This window comes from Schistocerca gregaria, chromosome 6, assembly GCF_023897955.1.
Source record: "Schistocerca gregaria isolate iqSchGreg1 chromosome 6, iqSchGreg1.2, whole genome shotgun sequence".
Taxonomy (NCBI): Eukaryota; Metazoa; Arthropoda; class Insecta; order Orthoptera; family Acrididae; genus Schistocerca; species Schistocerca gregaria.
This window is the reverse complement of record NC_064925.1, coordinates 138,779,696-138,799,673: the sequence shown is the minus strand read 5'-3', so window position 1 is coordinate 138,799,673 and position 19,978 is coordinate 138,779,696. Positions and strand designations below refer to the sequence as shown.

Below are 19,978 nucleotides of genomic sequence, written 5' to 3'. Positions count from 1 at the left end.
TAACAATGAGATCATTGGAACCCAGTACAGCGAATTCTAGCAAGTTTGGATATTTTTATTAGCTTCAACAAAATCTATGCATTACTCATAACATTAATGCACTTCAACTAAAGAACTAAGCTCTAAATAAACTAAGCATTATGACAACAAACTTTTAAATATATAATAAGTTTTTCCCTTTACATTTTACTTTACCCATGAGAGTCTTGAATATGCTAGTTAAAAGAAGAATGTATTTTCGTACCTGGAATTCAACACGATCAGACCCAGACATCCAATGTAGCACACTATCTTGGGTTGGATTGGATGTCCAGATTTGGTCATAGTGATGAAAATTCATTCTTCTTGCAACTAGTGTAGTCAAGACTTTACAAGGACATATCCATTATTTTTCAACTCTATTGTCATGACAGTAATTTGTGGGTGTGGAACTAATTGTCCGCTGAATTTGCCTCACTACTTCTTGTCAACTCCGTGAAATATTCTGAATAATTCACACTAAAGATATCACATTGTCTTAGTAAATTAAACTTTTTAGATTCCAAAAAGATTGCTTCATGTAAAAGTTCGCCCTATTCTCGCATTTCACATTGCATTCTATCTATTCAGCTATGTTTATGGCAATGAAAGAGTGTTTATTGCAGCAACACCTTGTCCACACAGTTGTTAAGTGCTCACTTTCTAAAACAGTAGCTGTTTTCGAAATCACTTCTAATTTTGCTGCGAAAGCTGTATCTTATCACTTCCTTTGATCACTACTTCAATTGAGCTGCTAACTATCGCACATACATCATGAATCTTAAAGTCGCACTTGTAGTCATAGTTGTCTGCTCCATGAGTATCAACTTACATCAACAGAAAACCAGTGGAAAGTGTCTGAACAAACTCAAAGCAACTATCAGTGACAACAATCTGGACATTTGCCTATTTCTTCTGGTATGTTTCTGCTTCAATAACCATAAATTCAAATTTTCTCTGTGAATCCACAATCTGATTTATTACTCTGTGGCACTGGTTATTATTCTACTTTCCATAATGTCTCTACATTTTGGTGGTATTCTTGATATTATAGTTGAGTGTGACACGAGACTGGATGTAGATACAGTCTGCCGAGGTCAATCTTGCACATTATCTTACTGTTTGTTGACACTTTGAACAAGATCTTTTTGCACATATTTTTAGTTTTGTTAAAATGAGTTTTCACCCTAAGCTGAATAGGACAAGTGTGCAACTTTCAATGGTGTAATCTACTGTCAGTTTGAGGCTGCCCTTAGTTCAGCATCTGGTAGCGCAGCTCCAATGAAGGTTGGCAGAAGCAGGCTGCAGATAGCAGTGAGAATCCTGTGGGTTACTGACAAAGTTCTTCACAATGCTAGTGCAACTGAGACTTGGAAATATTGCTGATGATGTTTGGCACCTTGCGATCATTCACTCACTTTCGGGACTGGTAACTTCGATCCAATACCCTACCCTGTAAGCAGGCATAGTGGTCTGCTTTAAGAATATCAAGCAACAACACACAGAAAAGGTCACTGGAAAGATTCACAGGAACCATCAGTGACACAGAATTGGATTCTTTACATCATTTATGGACCAAACAAGAAAGGAACATTACAAAAGTAATGAATAGGCTAGTTAATATGCATTATATACATAGATCTCAAGGTGAAAAACGCTCAAAGGAGCAGAATTTCACACATGCACAGTTTAGTTTCTGTGTTGATGAACAATAACTTTCAGCTTCTTCTCTTCTTAATCCTCAAATGACTTAATTACTGTGTGGCATCAAATAATTAGCTAACTGCATTTCTTTTTGCTTCCGTTCACCAACATACTTCTGCATTCTGCGGGAGTTATGAAATTCTACTTGTTGTGGCACAAGACTGCACATTGACACAGTTGATTTCAAGACACAAAGTGTTTGATATCTTACTGTTTCAGCACCTGTGGGGGAAGGTTGATTTCCAATTAGTTTAATTCCCCTGAAATAAGTTTTCATTCCACACTACCCAAGTAATGTTTTATTCATTTTTATTTTGGGGAAATTTTATGGTGACTGAAAATTATATACCTCAATATTTCAGGTGCTGTATGTTGCATGAGTGGGAACTGATATCACAAGCTTTGCTATCCCTGTGCTGAAATTATATAATGCTGGCATTAACAAGTGGAATCAGTGCAAAGATGAGCCCAACCATCAGGCTTTCATGACACAAAGAAAAACAAAAGCGAGCATCATCTGCAAAACCAAGAGGAACTGCAACAAGTCTCAAATATTACAGGCAGAAGACGACTTCAAGAAAAACAATTTAAGAGATCTCTACAAGCAACTCAAGAAACAGACTACTTCATACATAGCCCCAACCCTACATCTCAGAGGGCCAGATGGGAAACTCCAAATTAGTAACAGGGACTGCACAAAAACCTTTGCAGAATACTTCCAGAAACTCCTCAATGCAGAACAACTGAAAGAAACTTGCTTTTGCCGAGCGTGCTGTCAGGAACCAGGACTCTACACCACCCAACAGTGAAAAAATAAAGATCATCAAAGGCCTCAAGAACAGGAAGGTCCCAGGTGAAGATGATATAGTTGTAGAAATGTGGAAGCACGTAGATGACCAGTTCCTCCAGAGTATCACCCAGATCATTCAGGGCATTTGAAGAACGGAGGTCTTGCCAGAGGGAAGGACCTCAGCCGTGATCCATCCACTACACAAGAAAGGATGTAAGACCGACCTCAACAACTACAGAGGCATCTCCTTGTTGCATATAACCTACAAGATCTTCTCTAACACCCTACAAAATAGTTACCAAACAGCTATACTCCCAACATGGTGAATACCAGGCTGGTTTCCATGCAAGTAGGTCCTGCACAGAACAGATTCAAAACATCAAGACCATCCTCTTATATAGGAGCCAAGAGGGTGACACCTGGGTTGACATTATGGTAGACTTCCAAAAGGCATATGACTAAATAGATTGACAGACCATCTTCTCTACCCTGTGGGAACTAGACCTAGATGGGAAGACTACCAGACTGGTCCAAGCTACCATGAAGAATACCACCTTCAAAGTCAGGTTCAGGGGAGAACTCTCCGAGAGCTTTCCCATCCAGACAGGAGTCAGGAAGCGGGATGGCCTCTCTTGCATCCTCTTCAACTGTGTTCTGGGGAAAATCGTCAGAATGGACTTCCACATTGTCCCCAAAAGCAGGACTGAAGTTGGATACAGGAAAGATAACCTCAATCTACTCTGACTAGCCTTTGCTGATTATCTCACCCTATTGGCCAACAGCATTAAGGAGGCTACTCATCAACTACAGAGCCTCTACAGTATTGTGGCAAAAACTGATATGAGGGCCAACATACAGAAGGCTGAGTTCATCACCAATATCAAACAGGCTGCTTCTACAATCCCACTAGGAAACAATACTATCTGTAGTGAAGTTCCTACAGTCAAGTACTTGGGAGAATGCATCTCAGCATGCGAGAGCAAAACCTTGACCATAAACGCCAGGTGCACCAAGTTCGAGAGGGCCTATCGTTTCTGTAAGAACATCTATACCTCCAAGTACCTATCCAAGAACATAAAGTTGAAGAACTACAACTTGGAAGTAAAACCCACTGCAGTCTATGCCTCTGAGTGCCTCGGGTGATGAATCGAAAGGGCTCACTCAGGACACTAGAACTTAAAGAGAGGAAAGTCCTGAGGAGAATACTAGGACGCATAAGAGAGGAAGACAGCACCTACAGAATCAGGCACAATAACGAGCTCTACGAACATCAGGAAGACATAGTCACATTTATGAGGAAAAGGCGACTGACCTTTTATGGGCACAAGACCTGCCTGAATCACTTCAGGCTCACCAACAGGATCCTCACAGTGACAAGTAGGGGAAAAGTATCCAAAGCCAAGTGGATCACCTCTGGTATATGAGACTTGGAGGGGCTGCAGATCCCATTAAAGACAGACAAGAACCGAACTAAATACCGACAGGTCATCCTGCAGGGAGTCTTCCCACTGTTTCCCAAAGGCAAAAAGCATACAGGCAACACCAGATCTAAGTGGACAGATGAGAGGAAGCAGGTTCACAGCCAGAAGATGAATGGATACTGGGCGAAGAAAAAGTAGAAGACCATAGCTGAGAGTTAAGACGAGCCCCATGGTCCCTAGTAGACCAAAAAGAAAGAAAGAGAGAGAGAGAGAGAGAGAGAGAGAGAGAGAGAGAGAGAGAGAGAGAGAGAGAGAGAGAGACCTGGCATTAACAGCTCTGTTTCATGCTGGAAAGCTTCCAAAATGAGGATATGTAGTTTAAATTTAATTGAGTGCCTTCAATAAAGATAGGCTGAAAGGAATGTTAGAAAGTAACAGGAGATTACACAGCACAAAAGAACAATTGCATTTAACACAACCCATCTGTGAGCCTGTATAAGACAAGCATTACAAGCATTTTGCTGTACAGCTGCCCTTAGCAAGGCAAAGACTTGGCAATATGGTTGCAAGTATTTGGCAACAATGTGGCTGTGCATTTGGTTCCACATGTAGCCCTGAATTATTCTGTTAAATTCACTTAGCATTCCCTTTCCATTTCAATGACTTTTTCTACATAACCCCCATGTAAGATGAGAGACTGACAAGGGAATGGGCAGACTTGTCATGCCGAAACATGTATTGATTTTTTTAGCACTGTTATTTAACCGTGCAAAAGGCCCATATGCCAAATTGTAGCTGCTGACATGAACTGGAAGTCAATAAAAACACGAACATGGCTGTGTTTCCTGCTTGGCACTTGCAGTGACGGCTGGCCACCCCTGGAAATGGCGAATCGCGAGCGTTGTGCGTATGGTCGGGAAGTGCGGCCGTCTTATCGCGGCATTCACTAAAGAGGAATATCGCTGCAAGGTTTTGGTGGAAAGGGGAAACGAATATTCGTTTCTGTGGCATGCACTTCCTTTTAATTTCTGGTACGTATTTCGAAACATACTGTCCTGAAGCTGGTTAGAGATATGAAAGATGTTCTGTACATGTTCATCTATACCCTGCAAGCCACTTTACGGTGAACATTCAATCTCCCCTCACAGGTGATGGCGAACCCTGTAAACGTTTTGCTGCTTGCCATGGAGATATACAACAGGGGCCAAATGAAGCAATCAACAGAAAACACACACGTGAAGACTGTGTTGTGCGATATGGTTGTTAAACTTCCAGACGAGCATGTAAATGGTGCAGATATGTGGCTAGAAACAACTGGAACACTCGATATTGCAGACTGTGGATCTACAGGCGGCGAAGACACCGACGAAAGTTGCACTCATGAAGACTCTTCGAGTGATAGTGACACGTACCATCATCAATTATCTCCGAAAGTAACACCAGCAACGACAATTACCTTATCAGACAAAGAAAAAGCGGTGACATATTGGTTGAACGAAAGTGGTAAGAAATGCCTACGTGTCAGTACTGTTCAAAATAAGTATTGCTTTGTCCGTTCTGAACGTGAATTGCATAGATGGAAAAAGCAAGTCACTGGACGACGTAATAGTCGACTGGAAACTGCGACGGAGATAAATGCGCGGCTTTTTGAGCTATTTACCGATGCCAGACAACAGTCATTTAGTGTGAACAATACAAATTTGCAAGATTGGGCGTTAAGAGATTGCCAACGCGACAGGCGCTAAAGAATTTACAGCTTCACAAAGTTGGATTAGTCGCTTCAAAAGATCACATAAAATTGTGGCAAGAAAAATAACAAAATTTGTATCGAGAAACAGGTCGGAAAATGAAGTGACACAAATCGAAATGTTAGAAGCTTTTGTTACGAATGCAAAAAATAAGATCGCTAGTTTTAGTGAATCATACGTGTACAATGCAGATCAGTCAGGTTTTCAATAAGAAATGTGTGTGAAGAGAACACTGCCATTCAAAGGAGAAAAAACATATTGAGGCGATTGCACAGTCCACGACTGCACTCACACATTCATACACTATAATGCCCATAATTAGTCTGGATGGTTCATTGCTGCCTAAAATATATGTGTGTCTTCAAGAACCAACTGGATGTTTTGGTCCACGTGTCAGAAGAACAATATTCTACGCATCCAGTCTTGTAGTGTGAAATGAAAACGTTACACTTTTCATGCATCATGCTTTTCTTCCGTTCTGCGGGAACAAATCTCTTCTCCTTCTTGATTCGTGGTCAGGTCATAAAAGGTCTGATTCATTAAAAGCTGTATTTCGAGCCCACCCTGACAAAGAAGTAGAGATGCTTCAGATTCCGCCAGGCACGACCAACGTAATTCACCCTTTAGACAGAGAATTTTTCCGTCAGTGGAAGGCATTTTACAGAAAACTAAGAGGGAAAATTATTGTGTGCTGATCACTGCAATTTCCTATCTATCACCGTGACAATATTCAAGCTGCAATCAGTAGCACATTATCAATTTTCCTCCCATCGGTTTCAGAATTCGATTAAATATGCGTGGCACTCCTCGAAATATACTCATAGTACGCCTGATTCATTCCCAACACCAGCCCAGTTTTGTCTACGGACATCTAACAACGTCTGTTATTTGCAGGGCTGTCATACATATGTAGTCTTTGCTTGTATGTTCTGTTGCACAAAAAACCTATGTTTTGAACATTGTATCAATGTTTCGCATTTTTGCAGTAATTACAAGAAATAAAATTTGGACGCGTTCTAAACCGTATATTTATTTGTGTCTATTTCATAGCTATTTGGAAAGAATGTCGTAGATAACATATCAGCCATATTTGTCAACGAATGTTTAATTATCATACGATCACTTTCACTGAGGGAATCAGCTCTCTCATTGCTGTGGCGCGTTGCTAACGCCACCTTGTCCCTAGATGGCGTTGGTATAACGTAGCGAGAGAGGTCAGGGTTGTACAAGAGGCAGTTATAAGCGCGGAAACCATGCGACAATAATGTCTTACTTCATAAAATTGTTTACAGACTTCCAGGTCATGTCAGCAGCTAAAATTCTGCATACAGACTTCTTGCAATGTTAACTCACAGTGGTAAAAAAAGCAACACAGGTTTCGACATGACAAATCTGACCATTCGCTTGTGAGATAGAAAATTCAATTTGTGGGCTACCAGAATGCTGTATTTCACAAAATCAGCAACTGTTCTTCTCTTTAAATTGCATTATGAGGCTCAGCGACCAATACTGCGATGAGAGAGACCAGCTCCCAGCAGCATCTCATCAGCCCCGTGGTTCCACATGCCTTGTGATGCACAGGCGGCACGAGTTCACAAATTGCAGTGCACACCTGTACCAGCCTATTTTCCACTTAATTTAATGGAGCTGCAAATTTTTAGAAGAAATTCTTTAACACAGTACAATGAAAACATTTACACATTAAATCTTCTCTCAAGTTCAATACAGTAAGATGTATTAACAGTCACAGATGTCTGCTTTGCTGTGAAAACCAAGCTTCTTCAGAAGACTCTGAAGAACTTTGACTTGCCATCAATGACATGAATTTAAGTTTTCTTCATCATGTAGGACCCAGATATCAGGAGAATAGTTACAAAATGAATGTATATTCTATGAGGTGAATCTGAGCAATAGCAATTAGGCACTCATGTAGATGTTTGCTAACACCAAGCTTAGCAACTTCCTTCTTCTCTGGGTAGCTTCAAAATTGGGAACTTTTGCTGGTGTGAATTTCATTGAATACCTTAAATATCACTTTTGACCAGTGTTAAGTTCTCTACGAATCCCTATGTGGACCTAAATATGTGCATTGTGCCAGTGTTGCTATACAGCATGCACTGCAAGATATTCTCACATAGTTTATGACATATATTTACCATACCAAGCCAAACAACAGCTAATATTACACCACATTTACTCACAGCTGGATGAAAGCATACAAATTCAAAATAAAAATTGTCTGAAGAATTACTCCTAAAAAGAAAAGAAAAGACAGAAAGTATTAACCTTTTCACTGCTACATATGAGTTATTTGCGTTCCATGCTGAGGCTACATTTATTACAGTTGTACTGTTGCCAAATGCTGAGAGATGGCATTCCGGCTGATACAAAATACTTATCATCTGAATTTTCAAAAACCATCAAGTGAAAAAATTTTATTTTTGCTCCTCTTACAGTCTGAGATCTTCACTCAATAAAGAACTGAATTTCTTTCTATTATCCACCATACTTACTGTGTTGCATCAAATTAAAGTAAAACATTGTGTAAAATTTAAAGACTCTGAAGATGTAAAAACACATTGTGTAAACATTGCGTATGGTTGATTTTAACTCATACTTTGCAGTGAATGGAATGTAAATAAGATATTGGAATTCTATTTAAATATTAGAGCAACAGCATTTTGTTCTCAAGTTATTGGGTTATATCCAAAGGACAGTGGTTTGCAACAGGCCCATTCACGTCCTTGCATACTGCGAATCGTGGTCATAACAATTGTCGTATCTCAAACAATTCAAGATATTGAAACGAGGTTTTCTGTAAATGATGGCATGCAATGGGGCACAAATGTTGTATGATAAACACTTGAAACTTTTTTATTCACCAAGATATGGAAGTAACTCTTCCGCGGCAGTGAGACGTCAGCGGCTCAGGATACATTCACATGTCCATTGCATTATAGGAAAATCCAAGCCGTGCACGTATGCACGTCCATAATACTTTGGGAACAGTGTAGCAGGATGTGTATGCCTACAGCAGCAAAAGGGTTAATAACAACGCTAAACAACATAGTGAGGTAACGTCGAATGGATCACAAACTATAAAATTAATTTTGCGCCGTAGTCATTTCTCGCATATTAGTGTCATACAAAACTCACCACATAAAAATGGGTTGTTTGCCTCTGTTGCTATTGAGTTTGAAATGCAAATCATAAGACATTTTTGTGGAGTGTCATTCAACAACAGTAACGCACTTTATACTTCTTGTGACAGTGCCACGACATTTAACAGTGCCGCCACGACAGTACACACAAACGGCAATAGAGGCACTCAGCAACTCGGCTGAGCGCGGGAGTGCCACCTAGCTACAAACGGCTCCAGCCGCATGTCACGACATGGCAGTGGAATAAGAGATACCGAGTTGTTATCATGTAACCAGCTATTGTTTCTAAGTGAGTGTGTTTGAATATCCACGCAATTATTGGTGATTAAAGGTTATAACACTTTTAGGCGACGAGGATGAGATATTTTCACTGTGTTGTGGATTTGTGTGTTCGTGACGGGGCAGACATGGAACAGCTTATACAAGCGCTCATTGAACAACATACACAGCTGACGGCTGCGATTCAGGTGGTGTTGACGTCGCTTACTCATCGTCTGTCTTCCTCTTCTCCGCCTCCATTTCTTCCTTACGATGAGGCCGCTGAAAACTGGGAGGATTATGAAAAGCGTTTGCGGCAACACTTCTTGGCTTTCGGCGTTGTCGACGCTCCTATGTGTAAGTCGTTATTTCTATCTTGGATTTCCCCACGGATCTATCAGCTGCTATCTCAGTTAGCCCCTCTGCGGGAACCTGCCTCTTTGTCCTTCCACAAAATGTGTGACTTATTGTCTAACTATTACCGAAAAAACACCCACGTCGTTGCCGCCCGCATGGCGTTCTACCAGTGTCGTAAACAGCCCCATCGATCTTACTGGGCTTGGGCAGCGGAACTACACGGTCTGAGTAGGAAATGTCAGTTTGGCACGGACGCTCATCATGAGTCTTATGCTGATTCAATGGTTAGGAACGCTATTCTACGGCTTGCTCCTGATAAAGAAGTTTGGCAACGTGCCCTACAACTGCCAAACCCGTTGTTGTCAGAAGTTCTAAGCACCGCTCAATCCTTTGAAGTGCCTCACGCTGCTGGCGTGCAGTTAGACGCGTGGTGTGATGTAGACGCTGTATAGTCAACTTTCGACACGGACAATTTGCCTGTTTCACAGGAGAACGAAGATGTGGCGGTGGTTCACTCACATAAACAATGTCGCATTGGGCCACAACACTCGCAGTAAAAACAGCAACCACAGAAGCAGGTTCGTTCCGCACTTCCTTCTTGTCCACGTTGTTTCGTACAGCAGGACAGGTCCGCGTGTCCAAAATGCTGGGCCACGTGTAATTCATGTAGGAAAAAGGCCACATTGCTTCTGTGTGTCAGTCCCCTAAAGTTCCTGTCGACAAGGACGAGGCATCGGACATGGATGTTAACTGTGTGCTTTCTCAAACAAATAAGTTGTTTGTTACTGTTCGTGTTTTGGATAAAGACATTCGCATGCTAGTGGACACTGGCTCTGCAGTAACTCTCATTAATTCTAGGACGTATTTGGAGTTGGGCTCCCCTCCCTTGTCTCCAGATACACGGAATCTGAGAACTTATAATAAACAGACAATTCCTATCATAGGCCAGTTTGATGCTTCCACTGCCTACAAGTCTGTTGTTGGGCCCCTCACGTTTTATGTGGTGGATCAAGCAGGCACTGAAAACCTGTTCGGTTATGATGCTTTCCAGTTGTTCAGGTTCTTCATTGATGATGATGTGCACCTCATATCTGAGGATATTCCGTATCAACAGCTGGATGGATTGTGTTCTGAATTTTCACCCGTGTTCTCTGCTGGTCTGGGTAGTGCCAAGGGTTTTGAAGCCCACATTACTCTTAAACCTACAGCTCGCCATAAGTTTTTCCAGGTACGCCCTATTTCGGTGGCGTTGCGTGCACCTGTCAAGGCTGAGATAGACAGGTTAACAGCTTCAGGGATTCTCCTTCCTGTTACCTCCAGAGAATGGGCATTGCCAATCATGATGGTTTCTAAACCAAACGGGAGTCTGCGATTGTATGGTGATTTTAAAGCCACTGTCAACGTTCAGAGCCTGACTGATACTTATTCTCTTCCCCGTCCTGAGGAGTTATTTACCAAGCTCGCTGGGGGCCAGTTCACTTCCAAACTTGACTTATCAGAGGCGTACCATCAGTTGCTGTTGGATGTTTCTTCCAAGGAAGTTCTTGTCATCAACACTCCTTGTGGGTTGTATCAGTACCAGCGGTTACCATTTGGCGTCGCTAACTCGCCGGCCGTTTTTCACCTGTTTTTGGAACAGCTCACGGCTTCCGTTCCCGGCTGCATAAACTATCTGGATGACATTGTTGTCACAGGGGCCTCCACTGAGGAGCACCTTCGCAATTTGCATTCCTGTTTCCGGTTTTTGCATTCGGCTGGGTTGAGGTGCAATCTGGACAAGTCACAGTTCTTCCAACCCTGCATTGTGTATCTTGATTTCCACTTGTCCCGTGAGGGTGTACGTCTTCTACGTCAGCACGTTGCGGCCATTAACGCTCTACCCCGGCCGTCTACAGTCAAAGAACTTCAGGCGTTTCTAGGCAAGATTGCTTATTATCACAAATTCATTCCATCCGCGGCAACAGTAGCTCATCCTCTGCATCAGCTGTTACGCAAAAACGTCCCTTTCTGTTGGTCCGACGAGTGTGAGCAGGCTTTTGTGCGCCTGAAGGCTCATTTGCAGTCGGCACTTTGTCTTGCCACATTCCGTCCGGGTCAGCACTTGGTTCTGGCGACTGATGTGTCACAGTATGGCCTAGGGGCTGTTCTCGCCCATCAGTATGAGGATGGGTCGGAACGACCCATCGCCTATGCTTCCAAGACCCTCAACGATGCGCAACAACATTACTCTCAAATCGAAAAGGTGGCGCTCGCTATCATTTATGCTCTAAAAAAAGTTCAGCACTTTTTTGTATGCTTCTATGTTTCACCTCATCACCGACCACAAGCCGCTGGTCTCTGTTCAGCTCATCAGCGTCGCTTCTGGATAAGGCAGCTCACCCCCTGCAGCATTGGGCCTTATACTTGTCTCGTTTTCACTATGAGATTCACTATCGTCCCACGACCCAGCACGCCAACACTGACGCATTGTCGCGATTGCTGATGGGCCCCGCCCCGGTTTTCGATCATGATCAACTACTCTGTTTACATATTGATGAGGAAGAACGTCGTGCGGTCGAGGTTTTACCACTTACAGGTTCGCAAGTCGCGTCGGCTACTGTGCGGGACCCGGTCCTGCGTCAGGTGATCAGTTTTGTTCAACGGGATTGGCCGGATAGGACCAAGGGCGGAGCATCGGATCCCCTTCGCAACTACCATGCCTCGCGCCTTCATCTGTCTGTACGTGATGGTGGTGGTGTTCTGGCCACGGATGGCGCATCTCCACGGGTCGTGGTGCCAGCCTCTTTTCGCAAAGATGTTCTCAAACTGTTGCATAAAAGCCATTGGGGTATTCCTCGGACTAAGTCCCTGGCCCGCACGCACGTTTATCGGCCCGGTATTGATTCGGACATCGCCCACATGGTTGCTGCGTGTGGTCAGTGTGCTCAACAACTGGCTACACCTCGTCCAATGCCCTCTCCGTGGCCTGATCCAGCGCAGCCATGGGAACGGGTGCACGCAGACTTTGCCGGCCCCTTCCTCGGTACTTATTGGCTACTGTTGATTGACACCTTCTCGAAGTTTGCATTTTTTGTTCGATGTCCATTGCCCACCACTGCGGCGACAACACTGGCTTTGTCCAAAATCTTTGTGGTAGAAGGTCTTCCATCCACGATTGTCACGGACAATGGCCCTCAGTTCTTTTCGCAGGCCTTCCGTGATTTTTGTACTTGACAAGGGATTCATCATGTTACAGCACCGCCCTTCCATCCGCAATCAAATGGGGAGGTCAAACGCCATGTCCACACTTTCAAAAGCCAGATGAAAAAATTCCTTAGTGATTTTTCCACAGAAGACGTTCTGCTGCAATTTCTGAGTTCTTATTGCTTCACGCCTCTGGGTGATCGCAGCCCTGCTGAACTCTTGCATGGCCGCCAACCGCGCACTCTACTGCACCTGCTTCACCCTGTCAGGCCTTGTGCTGTGTCCCCTAGTGCGGGAAAATACTCGGTGGGCGCCGACGTGTGGGCACGAGGGTATGGATCTCGCCCTAAATGGATTCCAGGGGTGGTCAAGGCTCTTCGCGGCCGCCGGCTTTGTGAAATATGTACGAACGACGGCATGGTTTTTCGTCATTACAACCAGATGCGCCCACGAGTGGTGGCCACGGCAGTGCCACCCCCCTTTCCTTCACCTCCACCAGCCGGAGAACTCAGTCCTGTCGCTGCTGCCGATCTACCATACGTGTTGATGCAGCCAACGTCGCTCCCGCTTCCGAGTACGCCGGAACCAGCCCCAGTCGCGACACCGCTTTCTCCGGGACCCATCTCACTGGAGCACACCCACAGGTCCACGAAACCTATGGATGCTGCTCCAGTGTTTTCACCCATCATCTTGTCCAGGAGGCACGTTCCACACACGAGCTTCCGTCCTGGACATTTTCGACCGTACTCTCGTGTCTCTCCGCAGGATCTTCTCGGGGCCTCACAAGAGGCCATGGATGTCTCCACACTGTCCATTCCCCCCCCCCCCCCCCCCCAAAGGGGTGGAATGTGTTGTGCAGTGCCACAACATTTAACAGTGGCACCATGACAGTACGCACAAACGGCGATAGAGGCGCTCCGCAACTCAGCTGAGTGCGGGAGCGCCACCTAGCTACGAACAATGCCGGCCACATGTCACGGCACAGGAGTCGAGTAAGAGATACTGAGTTGTTATCATGTTACCAGCTATTGTTTCTAAGTGAGTGTGTTTGAATATCCATGTAATTATTGGTGATTGAAGGTTATAATCAGGAACAGTAGCAACGAGCAGTAGCTGATGTAAGGGAACACAGCCATTCCCAGGAGCCAGCAAGTGGGTCCTGGAGAGCCCTGGCAGAAGCGGTGTTCAAAGGCAGACAGTCTGCCAAGAAATCTGTCACAAAAATGTCACTGGACTAATTGTTATTACCAATGTCAGAAAGTGAAAAGCATTGTAGCTGTGCTACCATTACACTTAGGACTTCAGCACTGAGATGAAATGCATAAAAATTAAGGCAATGAGTGGTTTCAACAGCAAGACATCACATTCAGACAATGCACTATTTATCGCTCGACCACGGGTGTAGACAACTTGAACAGAAGACAAGATGATTTCCTCCAGGAGTTGCAATGGCCTACAATGTTACCTTGTCAAACACCTTTTCATGATCAACAAAACTGTAATGAGTTGGAAAGCTAAATTCTCTTCTTTTCTCAGTTACTTCTGACAAAGTGAAAAACAATCATAACATGACCCACATTTTCCAAAATTATTTTGTACCTCTAACACAGTGCTTCCCCTATCGGTATTAACACCTTGTTTATAATTTTAGCATCCAGTTTGTACGAAGAATTTAACACACTTATTCTTCAGTAGTTTGCGCATTGTGTTTTATAACCTCCTTCATAAGTAGGGCATACGAAAAGCTTCATTCTATTCATATGGCACATCTGCTTGACCAACAAACACTCAAAACAATTGAAATTCTACGGTTTACCTGATAGGCAAATAGTTTATCAGCTCTATATTTATATTATCAGTGCCATGTGACTTTTTGTTTCTTAATCACTTTTACAGTTCTCCCACTGTTATAAATCTATAGTCATTGGTTTTAGTGTTTACTTCTGGTTCTTCTTCATTATCAGTCCATGCACATTTAAAGTACTTTACCGTTTTTGAGAAATTATATTTAGTTGTGAAGTATCTCACTCTTGTTTATTCAAGTGCTTCATAATATTGTATGGTTTGTTTTGTCTTCATTCTACTTCACCAACATGTCAACCCCAATTTTCCCATTTAATTTTTGCTATTTCTTTCTTTACTGAAAGATGTTCAGAAGGTAACCATATGTACAAATTAATTTGTGACACGAATGTAAAATGACTTCATTCCATGGCATTATGAGTTGTCATGCAAAATGATCCATTGAACTAACTAACTAAGCATATTTACATTTATAACCCTACCTGCAATTCATATTTTTAAGCAATGACTAGGTTTTCAGATACGCCTCCTATACATATTTTTAGTTCGCTAATATAGTATTTCCACAAAATTTGATTGATTTCTGATGCACATATAGTAGAATGTATTAAATTCTCTCACCTTCACTGCTGCCATCTTCGCCCATTATTATTTTCATTGAGGTGAGTATCTGCTGAATAACAGGTGGTGACATTGATGCTGCATAACATGCAGCATGACTGTGCACACGAAGATAACTGATAAGTTTCTGCCAATGAAAATATAGAAATTGTATTACAAAACAGCATTTTCAATTTATGGATTAACGCTTCCTTTCATCATTTTTTACTAATAAAACAGTTAATCTCACCTTTGATCCTGCTATATACCCTCCAGCAGAACCAAAACTTTTAGTGAATGTCCCCATGAGAATATCAACATCTTTTGGGTCACAGCCATAGTAATCTAACACCCCTCTTCCTCTTTCTCCCATCGCTCCTATACTGTGTGCTTCATCCAAGTATAAGTAAGCCTAAAAATTGACAATAACATGAACATTTTTGTGAAAAATGTGAAAAGAAAAATATTTCAAAATTCATAATTTTATACCTTGTATTTCTTTTTCAATCTTATGATTTCTGGCAGGTGTACTACTGATCCCTCCATGCTAAAAACTCCTTCCACGACTATCAATATTTTTTTCCATGGTCTGTATGTTCTAGGCTGTCCATAAACAACGGCATCTTCCAGCAACTTTTCCAAATGTTTCACATCTGGGAAAAAAATTAAAATAGTTTGTTTAGAAATAATGAATCAAAACAAGTCTCAAAGTCAAACTTTTTAACTCAATTTGATGGATTTAAGGATAATGAGTCATTGAAATATACCAATTTAATCAAATATTGTATATGTTAGATACATTACAATAGTTTCCCCACATGACAAGGACTGTACCATGAATTAATGCAAAACTGATCTGCTACTTTCTATTTTGGCCAATATTCTGACAAAGACAGAAACTTTTGTGGCTTAAGACTTTTCTTACAGTTTTTTGATTAAATACGATTGCAACTCCTCTGAATGAACTGACTTGCAGCTGTCATATTTATCTTCATCAACATGGAAGTCCCTTTCATTGTGAGGCCTGAATGACATTTCATCCAATCCAACCTTTCTCTATCAATCCCTCTCCCCTCTCCGAAGAAGCCTCTAATAGCTGCGAAAATTGTAAAGTTAATTTGACTTCTATATGGACCTACCTGTAGTACTTGGAATTTTGCATCCTGAAGGAACCTAATGGCCAGCTGTTCTACCTTCTTAAAGTTTCACAACTTATTTTCATTGTCACACAAAGGTAAAGGGACATGAGCACTTTAACAAAATTACCACAGTAATCCACAGCTAATGAATTTGGTAATAAAAATTTCTAGAATGAAACACTTGAAGCAAATAGATGGAGGAACAGAGGAGATTTTGATGTATATGGGGGAAATGGAAATTGCAAGAGATGTTTGCTTGCAAATAAAAGTAAATAAATACATATGGATTGTGACGGATTTTAGTGCATCTGTCAAGTACTGATGCAGCAAACAAGCAGACATCTGTAAAGGCAAAGAGTTTGGGCAAAGATATATATTTTGTAGTTCTGCAAGAAACCTCTTTAAAACTAAAATATTTTGGTTTTCCAGTGAATTTTTTTAAAAACTTATAAAACTATCTAAATGAGGGTATTTGTGAAAGTGTTATAAAAAAGGAAAAATTTTAAAAAATAAAAAAGGAAAAATTTTAAAAATAAAAAACTAGAAGTGACAGCACGTCTGGTGTTTTATCCATTTTGGTTGTAAGGAGAATAATTTTGAGAGACCAATTTTTAAATTTGGGTTCTCCTTTTCCATAAGAAGATATGTTTCTTGTTTCTCTTACTGATCTTGTCATATGTCTCGGTATCTTTTCAACTTTTTCACCATTTTCATTACCAGAGATAACATCAGCCTGATTACGACTTTTCTGGCTGCAGTCTAAGTCCTCACTTACAGAATAGTCCAGAGCAATATTAAGCATATTATCTTGCAACGGATGCCCGCAGTAGGAATCTGGGTGTGTCAATTTTCCATTCTTTATTTTCGAGCTTTTGAAATTAAATAATGCGAGGAACTTTATATGTATTTCTGTATTTGCTTCTTGGAGTAGCTACCTGGTCTCAGTGTCTGTAAATGTACTTTCTCAGTATGGGTGGCTGCCGAGGCAGCAATGTTTAGGTTTTGAAAACATACATCACACTGGGTGCACAAGTCTCTATCTTCAAGTTCTGCATCAGGCGCGTCTACATTATACACTTCACAAAGTTTTGAAGATGTTGCTTGTTTCAGGTTGCTCTACTTTTCTTTGTACATACCATTTTCTTCTTGTGCTTATCGTCTTGGCTGTGTGTTTAGGGAGATGTATTAGGGATCACAACTGAAGTGCTACCATCATTCAGGTGGGTTATCACTAAATTTCTTGTATAAGTGAGTATAGCAATTCCTGCACAATGCATGTGATGGTAACACAGTTACTTGAGGACCAAGACATTTCTACAATGCCTCTGACATATTTCCAACAATTGTGAAGTGTTTTTCACTTTTCTTAAACACCACCTTCTTGTGTCTTTTTTCACAGTCCAGAAATCTCACTCTTTCATTACTGTACTTCCTCACTGACACTGTACCGAACAAAAAGTTAAAATCTAACTTAACACCCTTTGCAGAATGATGCATGTGCAAGTTCTCACTTATTTGTTGTAAACAGAAGGAAAGCTGGAAACAGTGTTGCTACATACATATTTTACACTAGAAATTCAATGATGCGAAATACGCAGAATGTTGAAACATTTCTGACACTTTATTCAGAAAAATACTGGCCACTTTGATTACAGTAACTACTAACATATTAAACAAACAATATGGAAATGAAGTCCTATGCTTCTTGACAGAGCATAGGGGAATGATGTGGGGGACCCGCACCGCGATACTAGACAAGGTCCTAATGGAGGTGGTTTATTTATGTTGAAAGGAAGCCCATAAGTGTGAGAGAGAACTAAATTTGAACACATAATGAGGGAGCTTTAAAGCAAAGGTATTCATGGTGATGAATTGACATGTCTTCTATGATTTGAGATGAAATTGCCCATTATGACTTAAAAAACTACTAAATAAGAACTACAACTATTAAAGTTATACAAAAGAAAATCCAGGACAGAATAATGACAATATTATATAGTTGCTACTCACTGTATAGCAGAGATGATGAGTTGCAGATAGGCACAACAAAACGACTGTCAAACAAAGCTTTCAACCAAACAGGCCTTTGTCAGAAAACACACACAAGAGCACAGTCTCTGGTTACCAAGGCCAGACTAGTCACATTTACAATTTAAATTTATTTGAGACAAGGTAGTGACAGTATAAAGGCTACAGTTCACAACCATATTCTCAAATGAGTATGGTCATTTGATTAAAATATAAAGCATTAAAAAGCATCCTGATGCCAAAGGCACTTGGATACTTCCAAGTACAAAGTTGTGGATAATTAGAAACCCACTACTAGTTCCATTGTGATGGATTGCAGTTCTAAGTTTACATAGACACTTCACTGAATATTTCATATTTCTGTATCACCTAATACTTGGTATTGTAAAACTAACAAAAATTGCTGAACTGGGCAGTTAACCTGACACTCAGACAGAGGAGTTGCACAGAAATTAATATCTCAAAATTACGTAATATAACGCCAGATATACCGCAAGACTATCTTAACAAAAGACAGGGAATCGTTTTACTTACTGTTGTGTCTGAAGACTCTGATGGTGGCACCAGAAAGACGTAAACCCAAAATAAGAGATGCATGGTTTTTCTCATCACTGAGCACCAAACATCCTTTTGATACAATACTGGGTAAATTAAGAGCATTAGTTGCAAAGCCCATCCCAAAAACAATGGCATCTTCTACTCTGAGAAACCTGGCTGTTGTTTGCTCCAGTTCCACGAGCAATGGTGTTGTACCTGTAATAGATGGTGATCATTAATAAACACAAAATCAACAGAGTACCTTTGAAAAAATAATTTTCAGCACACTTTCTACAATCTTACTACGAAAATAGGTGAATGTGCCAGATGTAACACAATGGTTTTAATATTTTGAGCATTTACAACGATTAATCAATATAGTATTTTTTTTTTTTAGACATTATGAAAAATTTATAGAGATTTACAAGGCAGGTCAGGTCCTGTTCCCTAAAATGACCAAGACTAAATTAAGATGAAGGCAGTGAACTGACAACACTAGCTATTAAACTATTTTGTAGCAACAAGAAAGAGTTCTATCTAATTCAAAGTACAAGCTGTAATCAAAAGTAGATACTCGTTATCACCAGTACTGAGGTGTAAACTAGCTCGCATCTATAGTAGAATACTACACATGCACCCCGAGAAACGCTAAATGATCTAGAATGAATAGGCAGCCAGAACAGATATGAGATTTCCTAGCTAGAAACATGCAAAGCAAAAAGCTTTAAAAATGAATTTTCAGGACCAACTGATTAAAAGACTCAGCCCTTCAATCAGAGTATGCCATTTAAACATAGAAGGCATTAGCCGAGCTAAAAGCAAGTACCTATCTAAACTCCTTGTAGATAATGGTATTGACATAGTTCTAGTCCAGGAAACCCATGCTCCAACTGTGGAAGGCCTGCGTGAAAGAGGTAGGATCCATGGCTACAATCTTATGGCTGCTACACATCACAGTATGTATGGTGTTGCCACCTATGTGAGGAGTACTGTCGAGCATGCTCGTCTCATTTCCACAAATACAGAAAACAACATCCATTATGTCTCTACACAAGTGGAGGAAACCTTTAGAAATAATATTTACAAGCCACCAAACGTCCTGTGGCCACTGGATGTTCTGCCAATTACTGCCCTCTCACTGATTAATGCTGGAGGTTTTAATAATAGCCATGGGCACTGTAAGTATGCACACGACGGTGAGTTTGGTATTGCGCTCAGTGACTGGGCTGAA

General features: G+C 41.3%; 1 protein-coding gene across 1 annotated transcript in view; it reads right to left on the bottom strand.

The window, feature by feature from the left end:
• The window catches only part of LOC126278061 (serine palmitoyltransferase 2-like), a 108,070-nt gene that overhangs the window by 33,087 nt on the left and 55,005 nt on the right, over nt 1-19,978 (bottom strand). Inside the window, exons 6-9 of the mRNA XM_049977882.1 lie at nt 18,745-18,963; nt 15,533-15,696; nt 15,294-15,455; nt 15,065-15,191 (exon numbers count right to left, since the gene is read on the bottom strand). Of these exons, the coding sequence (XP_049833839.1) occupies nt 15,065-15,191; nt 15,294-15,455; nt 15,533-15,696; nt 18,745-18,963 (672 nt within the window). The remainder of the gene's footprint in view (nt 1-15,064; nt 15,192-15,293; nt 15,456-15,532; nt 15,697-18,744; nt 18,964-19,978) is intronic.